Source organism: Aquarana catesbeiana, linkage group LG04 (assembly GCF_042186555.1).
Source record: "Aquarana catesbeiana isolate 2022-GZ linkage group LG04, ASM4218655v1, whole genome shotgun sequence".
In the NCBI taxonomy this organism is placed as follows: Eukaryota; Metazoa; Chordata; class Amphibia; order Anura; family Ranidae; genus Aquarana; species Aquarana catesbeiana.
The window spans coordinates 263,674,590-263,686,625 of record NC_133327.1 but is presented as its reverse complement, the minus strand read 5'-3'; the positions used below and the strand labels follow the sequence as shown (position 1 = coordinate 263,686,625).

At 36.2% G+C, this 12,036-nt stretch overlaps 1 protein-coding gene across 1 annotated transcript in view; it reads right to left on the bottom strand.

Annotated features, from left to right (window-relative positions):
* MUC4 (mucin 4, cell surface associated) overlaps positions 1 to 12,036 on the bottom strand; it is a 245,720-nt gene that overhangs the window by 141,934 nt on the left and 91,750 nt on the right. The window contains exons 30-39 of the mRNA XM_073626452.1: positions 11,473 to 11,709; positions 11,113 to 11,235; positions 9,952 to 10,074; positions 9,346 to 9,471; positions 5,066 to 5,989; positions 2,541 to 2,674; positions 2,288 to 2,452; positions 1,937 to 2,083; positions 1,724 to 1,851; positions 1,211 to 1,260 (exon numbers count right to left, since the gene is read on the bottom strand). Of these exons, the coding sequence (XP_073482553.1) occupies positions 1,211 to 1,260; positions 1,724 to 1,851; positions 1,937 to 2,083; positions 2,288 to 2,452; positions 2,541 to 2,674; positions 5,066 to 5,989; positions 9,346 to 9,471; positions 9,952 to 10,074; positions 11,113 to 11,235; positions 11,473 to 11,709 (2,157 nt within the window). The remainder of the gene's footprint in view (positions 1 to 1,210; positions 1,261 to 1,723; positions 1,852 to 1,936; positions 2,084 to 2,287; positions 2,453 to 2,540; positions 2,675 to 5,065; positions 5,990 to 9,345; positions 9,472 to 9,951; positions 10,075 to 11,112; positions 11,236 to 11,472; positions 11,710 to 12,036) is intronic.

Genomic DNA, 12,036 nt, shown 5'->3' with positions numbered 1-12,036 from the left:
TTAATTTTATGACTAGCGCAATTTTTTTGTCTTAAATATACTATATGGCAGCACTGGACAGTGCAATAGAGCCTGATTTGCATGTGTTGCTGTCCCTTTCTCTCCCATTCTTGGTGCAGGCAATTAAAAAATGCCTTTATCAACCACTTCAGCCCCGGACCATTTGGCTGGCAAAAGACCAGAGCACTTATTGCGAATCGGCACTGCGTTTCTTTAACTGACAATTGCGCGGTCGTACGATGTGGCACCCAAACAAAATTGACATCCTTTTTTCCCCACAAATAGAACTTTCTTTTGGTGGTATTTGATCACCTCTGCGGTTTTTATTTTTTACGCTATAAACAAAAAAATAGCGACAATTTTGAAAAAAAAAACGCATTATTTTTTACTTTTTGCTATAATAAATATCCTCAAAAAATATATAAAAAAACATTTTTTTTCCCTCAGTTTAGGCCGATACGTATTCTTCTACATATTTTTGGTAAAAAAAAAAAAAAAAAATTCAATAAGCGTTTGATTGGTTTGCGCAAAAGTTATAGCGTCTACAAAATAGGGGATAGTTTTATGGCATTTTTATTAATAATTTTTTTTTTTTTTTACTAGTAATGGCGGCGATCAGCGATTTTTATCATGACTGCGACATTATAACGGACAGATCGGACACTTTTGGAGCTATTTTGGGACCATTCACATTTATACAGCGATTAGTGCGATTAAAAATGCATTGATTACTGTGTAAATGTGACTGTCAGTGAAGGGGTTAACCACTAGGGGGAGCTGTAGGGGTAAGTGTGTCATAGGGAGTGATTCTAACTGTGTGTGGGGGGCTATGTGTGACATGACACTGATCACCGCTCCCGATTACAGGGAGTTGTGATCAGTGTCGGTGTCACTAGGCAGAACGGGGAAATGCTTGTTTACATTGGCATTTCCCCATTCTACCTCTCCGTGAGACGATCGTGAGTATGACACTCACGGAGCTTGCGGCGGGCGCGCGCGCCCGCAAGCCACTTCTTAAAGGGCAACGTACAGGTACGTTAATATGCCTGTACGTGCCCTTCTGCCAACGTATATTGGCGTGAGCCGGTCGGTAAGAGGTTAATGATATGTAACCAGATTAAATTGCACAGTTGTTCAGACTTAAACTTCCAAAAACATTTTTTTATGGTGGCCATGACTTGCAGACCAACAGATTATTAATGGTTCATACCTGATTTGCTATTTATAAAGGTGTTATTGAAAAATGAATCCCCGTTGCCACTAGAAAAATAAAAGGAACAATAATGTCAAGTTCAGTTTTTTTAGATATCTGTGTAAAACTGATAATATTTATAATCTAATCTGTTTTTGTTTGTATGTAGAGTTTGTAGGTATATACAGTCTACTGTATGCATTATTTGGAAGTCAAATTTGCTAATTACATAACAAAGCCCTGATTCATGGTGAATGAGACTAAGTCAAGTACAAAGTTCCCTCAAGTTATTAATTTACAAATCTCTGTATTTAATACAACAACAACATTTTGAAGCATTTAAAAATGTAACCATTTCATAAATTAATTTAGGCCTGACACTGCAATAATAGCTAAAAATATAAATGAACTACAAATATTCATATAATGTACCTTTAATTAATTTCTAGAAATTCAGCAGACCTCATTTTTAAATTAGGAGCATTTAACTACATGATTTGTAGACACGGTGTAGCAGCAATCAAACCTTACCTACAATAGCCCATCAATGGTTTTGGGAAGCATGTAGTTAGATCCCAGTTCATGCCACCATCTTTATATAACATCAGCACATAGGATTCAAATCCATCCGTGGTCAGTACAGCCTGGTATGTGCTAGTCTATAAATGTACAATATGACAGAATGTCACTTTCAGAAGTAAAGTCATTGCTATCACACTGTAAGATTTATTATATGCAATTTACCTTGACATCATTTTCAGTTGCTGGATAAGCAGCAACATTCTCCCAGGTAATCTTCAATGTCCACTGAGCAGTGTATGATGTTTGTGTATAATTCTTAATAAAGCCTTCAACTCTTTCAACTACAGCATTATTTCTTGAAACATATTCCTGTTATTTAAAAAATTTGTGTGAGTTATTATTAAACTACTATCAAGCTTTCTTGCACAATATCCTCATCATTTTACATTTTCTATGGCTGTAGAAGTATTTATTTAATTTTATGGTCATAAAGGACACATTGTGTATATATAATGAAGGTTTGAGAATCCTATTCAAAGAATGAAAGCATTAATGAAATCTAGTAAGACTCACTTTGTAATAGGTAGTTCCCACATTTTTGGAAAAATCTGCATCATTCCAAAACACAGCTATGGATGCGGGGGTGCAACCTTTACTGAATCCATCGACTGGAGGATTTGGGTAAGAGAAGATATTATTTCTAGATGATGGAAAGATGATTTGCCCATTGTCTGTGTACTAAAGAGAAAATAAACGAATACAATTGTTGTTCTAAAGCAATATATACACATTGAAATTATAATCAAACTAAGCAATAAGAACTCACATAAAGGAAATTCCTTATTTGGTTTCCAAAGGGGAATCCCATCAATGGCTGGAACAAGGGAGAGGTAAAATCTGTCCTTCTTGAATCATAGGCAGTATCGCCAGCACTTGTTCCATAATCAAAAAGGTCTACAGCTGTAACAATATAATATGTTACAATGCAAAATCATATTAATATTCATAAGTATGGTAATTGTGTTGAAAGATGTGTAACAAAAGAGACATCTTACATTGCCAATATCTTCATTTGTATATCTTGTATGTTAAAGTTGAAGTTTATTCTGCTTATTGTTTGTTTTCTCTGGTTCCTCTTTTTGCCCCCTCATTAACATGCTAATGATATTTTCATTACATACGTAATTTTAGTAATGTCAGCAGTTGATCTCTGTGCTTCTCTATGCAACATAGGCAGACCATGGCTGAAGGGAAGAGTGAACATAAGGCTGTCCATAGATTCTAGGGATGACCCAAATGTGCCTGGGTTCCGATCATGGGAGGTTTATCAAACTGTGCTGAAGTTCTGAGCACAATTGAAGACAATGGGAGCTGGATCTTTAAATCAGTTCCAGCCATTTTCAAGATTTATAGGCAAGGAATTGTCAAACAAATGGCATGGAAGACTGGACATTGCCCTGGGGGACATGTACTAATGGACATGGTAACATTTGATCAGTGATGTCAGCCCCTACCTCTTCCCCTTTCTTTACATACACATATCAGCTGGGAATTTGCAGATGACAGGATGGGCCAGGTGAGGTTGCTAGGAAGTCAGTGGCCACTGGTTTCCTAAAAAACAGCTATAACATTTAGCAGCAGTAGCAATACCATGCCTAAATGTAACTGCAAGTTTGGCTCAGGAGGCATGTGAACAGCCCGTTACGTTCACTGTTCCCCAAACACGAAACAGGGAAAATTCAGACCAGAACTCTGGTTCAGTCCCAATCTGAAGCTCATTCCTAATAGGTTTGTGAAAACATCATAGCACCCTGCCCTGGTACTCCTCTCAAGAGTCCTCAGCCTTGATGCAAGCAATGCTCTGGCTCTTGGGAGAAGTTATGCAAATATCAAAATGACTTGGTGAGTGAAGGCCAATCTTGAAGAGTGGGAGTTCCTAGGCAGTCTTGTCTATATTCCCATCACTCACATTCCTGGATCAGAGGCTCATCTCTAGCGGGTGCTGTAGCGATTACCAGACGGATACTGGATATATCACAGATCAATGCACATATTTGCCAGCACACCATGGATCTTCAAATGCAGTCTAAACCTTTTATTGCAGAGAGATCACATAAGAATAAGTGCAACATTTTGGTGCCACACATGCCTGACGAAGGGATCCAGCGCGGCTCCGAAACTTTGCACTTGTTCTTTTGTGATGAGATCTCTCTACAAGCTTTGGACTGCATTTGGAGTTTCTAGGCAGACTGCATTTGCATGCAGACCATTCTGGGTAACACATACATATGATACTAAGACTCTATGATTGAAAGAACAGAATTACAGTTAATAAAAGGGAACATCAACAGCAAGGCTGGGCAAGAAAGTACCAGATGATGCTAAAAAGTCCTATGGAGTAAGGATGTGCTGAACACCTCCCTGTTTGGTTCACAGCAGAACTCCCGAACAGGGGAAATGTTCTAACCCAAACGGCAAACCCCATTGAAGTCCATTTTGAAGGCTTATATGCAAGTAATTGCCCATAAAAGGGGTATGGGGGTTTGGGTACTGCCCTGGGGGACATGTATCAATAATTTAATTTTATTTTTTTAAACAATAGTTTTTTCAGGAACTGTGATTTTAATTATGCTTATGCATAAAGTGCAACAATAAAAATGAAAAATTCCTTCAAATATAGTGCCTGGGGTGTCGCTTAATGTGCCTATAAAGTGGCACATCTGAAGCATGCATAAAACATGCTGCAGCAAAAATTACATTTCTAAAGAAAAAAAAAATGAGCCAAATCCCATGTAAAATGACCCGGGTTTTGAAAAAACTAAGAAAAAAATGAACTGCCAGGCTGCATGCCCAGATAAGAGTCTGGTATGGATTTTGGAGGATCCCATGCCATTTTCTTTGTTTTTTAACTGACACTGTTTTTTTTTTTTTATTGTTCTGCTGTCAGAGGGGAAACCCATTGACAGTTGATGACTCATCAGTTGTTAAGGACGCCGCGGCTGGCCTCCCGGCCCTGATCCTTAACAACCAGCTTACACTGCACCCTCATTGATCAAAGCTTTGAACGATCAGGGCACAGAATGCACTGTGCAGTGCTCAGTGCATTGCAGGGTGTTCATCAGGGCTGAACGGGCAAATGTTCGGCCTAAACTGATGCTTGGGCCGAACCATTCACCTACCCTACTATAGTGTAAGCCATTTCAGTACATGACAGAAGCCTGTACAATGTGAAAGGCTGAAGGTAAGGCCAGAGTTCAGTTTTAAATAGTAAAGTTGACATAAAAAGTGTCTATCATCAAAACATATATAGCCTCTTCATTGTCGTTTATCTTCTGCTAGCATTGCTTTTACCTGCAGGTGCACTTTCACTCGTGGTAGGCACAGTAGTCCTGGCTGCTGTTCTTGCTGTAGTTGTAGGTGTAGATGATGTTGTTTTAGTTGATGTAGCAGTAATAGCTTTAGCTGTTGTTGTTGATCCAGTTGTAGAGCTCACAGATGTGCTGTTAGTAGACAGTGGTGTAACTGATGTGACTGTGGTCTGGTTTATATGTGTGGTTGAACTTGGACTTTGAACAGCTGCAGTGGTGGTTGTAGTCTGGTTTGTAGGTACTGTTGTGCCCTGGACTGTTACATTTACACCAGATGTAACTGAAGTTGTATTTGTTTCAGGTACTGATATGGTAATTTTGGTCTGTGTTGTTGGCTGTATCGTGATGCTTTGGGTCTGTACAGTTAAAGTGGTATTAGGGGTGGTAACACTAATGTTTGTGACTGGTGCTGCAATGGTGGGTGTTGTCTGGTTTGTAGGAATTATTGGACTTGTTACATTTACACTAGATGTGACTAAAGTAGTATTTGCTTCAGGTACTGGGGTGGTAACTGTGGTCTGGTTTGTTGGTAGCGTTGTTGTACTTTGGCTCTGAACAGTTGAATTGATATCAGGGGTGCTTATATGTATGACTGGAGCTTCAGTGGTGATCACAGTCTGGTTTGTAGGTCCTGTTGGACTTGTTCCCTGACCTGTTACATTTACATTAGAGGTGACAAGAGTTGTGTTTGTCTTAGGCACTGGAGTCGTCACTGTGGTCTGGTTTACAGGTGATGTTGGGCTCGGGCTTTGAATAGTTTCATTTACACCAGTTGTGACACTGCTGGCATTAGTGACAGGAACTAGGGTGGTGACAGAGGACTCATTTCCTGAGGGTGTGGCTGTATATTCCGCTGTTGTATTGTTAGGTTGAGGAGTAGTTGGTGTTTCAGTTGTCATATTTATGGCTACAAAAATAAAAATTAAATTGTCATGATGCGCCTCTTAAGTTTCTTAGGACCCTGAATGCAAAGACTATAGAAAAAAACTATGCACCTATTAGTAATGCATAAAAGATTATAAATGCCCAAACATAGATTTTACTGACATACAGTTAGAAGGAAAACTTTAATTTAGTATATGGGTCATGACTGTTACACTCGACATTTGGTATTATTTACAACACAGAAGCAGTTAAAGGTCTGTATCAGTGCATGACACAATTGTTGCTGTATATATGGTTAACCTGGAGCGTAGTGTTTTCATCACAAAACTGAAGTACTACTTTAAACTATATAGTGGTTAATTGCGCTAATATTATCCTCTTGTTACTAATTGAATACTACAATCCGTGACTAACTATAACCATTCTCCTTAAATAATAAAAAAATATATAAATAAAAAAATATAAAAAACCCCTCCAAGTAATCTCAAAATTAGTGAAAAAACCTCATACAATATTATATATAAACAATACTAAAATTCACCCTCTGTCATAAACGTGAATGTGCTCATAAATAAATACATAAATTATTAAAACGAATTAATATACAGGTGCTGCTGCTTGGAGAAAATATACATATGTGCATGAAATAGATGCTTAAATAATTTAAAACTAATTAGTATACAGGTGCACAAAAATATATCTGCTGTTTAGAAAAATATATAAATGTGTGCAGTACCACATAAATTATTCAACATAAACTGAAATCCAATGTATGAAAAAGGTGAGTTTGTTTTTTTAAAAATTCATTACCATGAGGTGCTCCAAATCCATCAATTGTTCTATGTAACAAGTTCAATCAGTGCCGGTTATACTGTGGCAAAATTTATAAGTAAATAAATAAATAGTGTCAAGATAAGTTTTACTTTCACTTCTTCTCTTGTTAAACTCCGCTACTCCGCTCAGAATCCCGGACATGTAAAGATAAAAATATATACATCCATTGCGCAGAGATTTAAATCAATTGGCTATAATGTATCAGACTTCTCAGTTTCACTCACTTTTGAAAAAGTCACGTGGCAGTGACGTAACGCGTAGGAGGAGCCTGTGACGTCCCCAGTCTTTGCAGTGTGTGAGCAAGCGGTGACGGATGAATTGTCTCACCGCTGATGCTCCGTGCAGCTGATCAATACAAACGCGATCGTGTGGAGTAGAGTATGTGAGTGAAACTGAGAAGTCTGATACATTATAGCCAATTGATTTAAATCTCTGCGCAATGGATGTATATATTTTTATCTTTACATGTCCGGGATTCTGAGCGGAGTAGCGGAGTTTTAACAAGAGAAGAAGTGAAAGTAAAACTTATCTTGACACTATTTATTTATTTGCTTATAAATTTTGCCACAGTATAACCGGCACTGATTGAACTTGTTACATAGAACACTTGATGGATTTGGAGCACCTCATGTTAATGAATTTTTAAAAAAACAAACTCACCTTTTTCATACATTGGATTTCAGTTTATGTTGAATAATTTATGTGGTACTGCACACATTTATATATTTTTCTAAACAGCAGATATATTTTTGTGCACCTGTATACTAATCAGTTTTAAATTATTTAAGCATCTATTTTATGCACATATGTATATTTTCTCCAAGCAGCAGCACCTGTATATTAAGTAGTTTTAATAATTTATGTATTTATTCATGAGCACATTCACGTTTATGACAGAGGGTGAATTTTAGTATTGTTTATATATAATATTGTATGAGGTTTTTTCACTAATTTTGAGATTACTTGGAGGGGTTTTTTATATTTTTTTATTTATATATTTTTTTATTATTTAAGGAGAATGGTTATAGTTAGTCACGAATTGTAGTATTCAATTAGTAACAAGAGGATAATATTAGCGCAATTAACCACTATATAATTTATTGACCCTAACACTCATTTTAGTTGCAGCTATATTATTTGGTCATCTCTTGTTAACTATTTTGTATCCGCATCAGTAGTTTTTTTCCCACGTCAGCGCTTGAGTCTTTTGAATAACTACTTTAAACTAAATACCACTTTCATGCAACTTGGTTCTTATTAGAAATACTAAGTTCTCAAATGGATGTGCAAGAAGGAAGAAAAACTGTGCATTGCAAGGTGAAAAGGATACAATTGGTAAGCCGCTTTAACACCAATGAATGCATTCAATATAAATATATGAAATATTCCGTGTAGCAAGTAAACAATTGCACTTTCACTGAAAGTGTCCATAATAAAATCCTAGGATAAGCCAATTTACACCTGGACTGTCATAAATAAATACACAAGAGGAACCTATCCATTTACTACAAAATCTACCACCAATTAAGTTTAAAACCAGTATGAACTGTGCCATACTGATTTTGGCTAAGAACATATATGGAACCTGAAATAAATGGAAGCCCACATGGGTAATCTAAATATTTCTACACTGGAGAAAGCCAAAACATCTTTAAATGTGCCAAAGAGGTAGCTAATTGTTTGCTGTTATTTTGGACGTACAAAAAAGTCTGCACAAAAACATAAGAAGAAAACTCTTCTTTCTTAATAAACAGAAGACGAAACCTATTTGCTTTATTTATGTGATAAAAGAGGCTTAAGGCATTTGTAAGAAGAGTGATGATGTTTAAAAAGAATTTGATTATTTTGCTCCATCCAAATAGATGACCTACAATGTATGATCCCTAGTATTCAGTGAGAACACAATCTCCTCTCCTTCCCGTCCCTCCCCTCTCCTACAGCCTTCATTGACTACATATGTCAGCAGGGAATCTCTGCCCCTCCCTCTTGGCTCCCTTAGATAAGGATGAACAGCAGAGAAAGGACACATGAGCGCAAAGCAGAACACAGAAAAAAGACAATTAGGAGAAGAAAATAAAAAGCAGCACACTGCACTGCTAAACAAGGCAAAACATGGAGGATAAATGAATTCTGGGCATTTGAGTTTACAACTACTTTAAGCCATATTGCACATGATTATTTCATCATCACTATATTGATTATTTCATAATGAAAATTGAAATCTTCCTGAAAGTTGCCAACTTTCCACATGTAAAGTGAACAAATCCTGTGGCTAAATTTGTGTGTTAACAGAGATTAAATCAGATTACCCAACACACCATGCATAATGGAAATATATCACTCAGCCCTGGCTTGACATGAAAATATGTGACTTCCATAATTCATAGAAAGTATTCCCAATATCAGCACAGATTAGAGGTGGTCCCGGTCCAATAACCAACAGAACTTTGGATCTAGACAGAAATTTCTTGACAGACGTTTCTCCATTTTTTACCTGCTTAAAAATGTACATTATCTGAAATAAATACTATTGTGGTAACTTACCTGTGCAAATAACACCATTGCCTGTGTAGTTTGCCATACATTCACAGAAGAAAGATCCAGCCACATTGGTGCAGATGGCATGCTCAGAACAGTTGTTAAGCCCAGAAGAAAAACATTCATCAATATCTGTCAAAACATCACATATTTTAAAATATAATATGCAGCATACAGTCACTTTAATAATGTAATGAAACCATATTTATCAGACGTATTAATATACTGTATGTAGTCTGAGTATCTGAGTATTAATCTTTACAGCAAGCACATTTATATAACGATTTCATTTTGCTATTTAGCTAATAAACTGCTGTCACAAAATTATCTTTGCATCCTTCAAAATTTAGTCCAACCTTTTCCAGACATGCAGATTTACCAGGTTTTACTTACAGTTAGTACCAATGCCTTTACATTCTGACCCTTCTAATTTACTATAGTGTTCATACAAACTTTACATTAACCCAATGAGTTATGTTTCTTGCAACTACTGTATACAGATAATTTTAGATTAAAAAAATCGGAAACAATTTTTTCATAGTCAGTTTCAACCAATGATATTTGACTCAGATATGACTTTGTAACAGCTTTATTAACAGTAAGTATACATACCTACGCAGCTCTCATTGACTGATTGGTAACCTTGCTGACAACTGCAATTATAGCTCCCTTCTGTGTTTATACAATTTCTTCCAGCACCTTTACAATACTCAGGCGAGGCACATTCATCAACATCTTCAACACAAAATAAACGGTATGTTAAGCTTTGAATGGCAGTCAATAAACTACAACATCTACTAAAGATTATATTAAGGGGAGGGTGAATTATTTCAGTTTTCTATAGCACTGAATGCAATTTCAGAACTAAAACCTTGGTTGGCCACCATTCTTTTTTTCCTTTTCATGCTTCTAGGGAATTTTAAAAAAAAATTAAAGAACAAGTTCATTGGCTGGTATGGACAACAGAGACAAGCAGAGTTTACCTTGTTCATCATAATATACAAGAGCAAATAGTATTTATACAGTTGCAGTCTATTTATACAGCGAGCCACTATTTTGGTATTTCTTGTCTTAATTAGGAGCCTCTGAATGCTCCTTATGAAGTTCATTCTCTTATTTTATTATCTAGAAAATGACTTCTCCATTTCAGGTGTAATCCTTTTATTATAATTCACAATTTGGTAATTCCCAGGCCCACCTGCATATATTTCACTATTTAATTTATTTTGTTGCTATTTTTTTATTTATATGTTTGCTATTTCTCAATATATTGTGTGTTTTGCATATTCAATAATTTGTAATATTACACGTTTGTATAGATTGTAAGCGCACTTTTTTATTTTTCATCTTGAGTTTGTACACAGATATTGGTGTGTTATTGGTGCAGCTATTAGTCTGCTTTCTTATATTTGGCTCCGCAGCGCGTTTTTTTTCCCCTTTTTTAGTTATTTTTGGCCACTGAAGCATATTTAGTGAATAGTGGGATGGTAGGTGACACCTAGGTAAGAAAAGGTCAGAATCCAAAAACAATGAAGTCAAGCCTATTGTAACAGAGTTAGGGTGCACAGACAAGATTTTAAATCTTTTGTCTCCCTGTGCCCAGAAGACTTTATCAGATAATCCATGTATAATGGATAATCCAGTTCAGTACATTCAGGTAAACACAGCCCATGACTTTAAAAATAAAAAGGCACATTCCTCACTTAATTTTTCCTACTGGGACTTGGAAAGAATTGACAGGTGAATATCCAAAACCATCTAAACAATACTTACCTTTACAAGTTCCATTCACCAAGGTAAATCCATCATCGCAGTGGCAATCATAGCTACCAACGGTGTTGTTACAGGAGGCATGTGCTCCACAAATAGAAGCATTTGTTTGGCACTCATTAATATCTGAAAAATGATATAGAATTTAAGATGTAATGCAATTAGAAATATAACTGGAGATGGCAAAAGAGGTGTTTATAAGAGGACAACAAGGTCAGTAGTAAGGCAATAAATGAAAACAATCATTGTAAGCAATTATGATTGCTGCTTTGAAAACCTTCATAATCTTGTGTAAGTGGCTGTTAAGTAAATCCTGCTTTGTTTCATTAGCAGTAATGGGAGGGTCCAAGTTTGAAGACTTACCTTCGCATACCACTCCATCACCAGTGTATCCTGTCCTACAGATGCAGTTATAGGATCCTACAGTGTTCACACAGTCTGCCCAACTACAGTTGTATGTTCCAAGAGTGCATTCATCAATATCTGTGCAGTTTTCTCCACCAAAACCGACATTACAAATACAGACGAAAGAGCCAATAGTATTATTGCAGTTTGAATTTAGGGGGCAGACCGTGGAATTTCCCAAACATTCATTTATATCTGTAACATATAAACACATAAAAAGATTTTTAATTCTTGATGCTTCTTAAACTATATCCTCTTCCACATTCTCCTTCTAACCTAACCTGTTGGACATACTATATAGCCAAAAACATATTGCATTATCATCTAAAATTTTTACAATCTGCTCCTTACACATATTTCTTTTTTCTTTTTTTTTTTTTTTTTTTATTCAACTAAACACACTTGAATGTGATAATAAAATCAGATTTTACCATAAACAAGAGTATTTTGGGGGCAATGGGTGTTGCAAAAATAAATCCAATGAAAAGCCAACAAATCTTTTTTGTTCATAGCTTGTCTGAG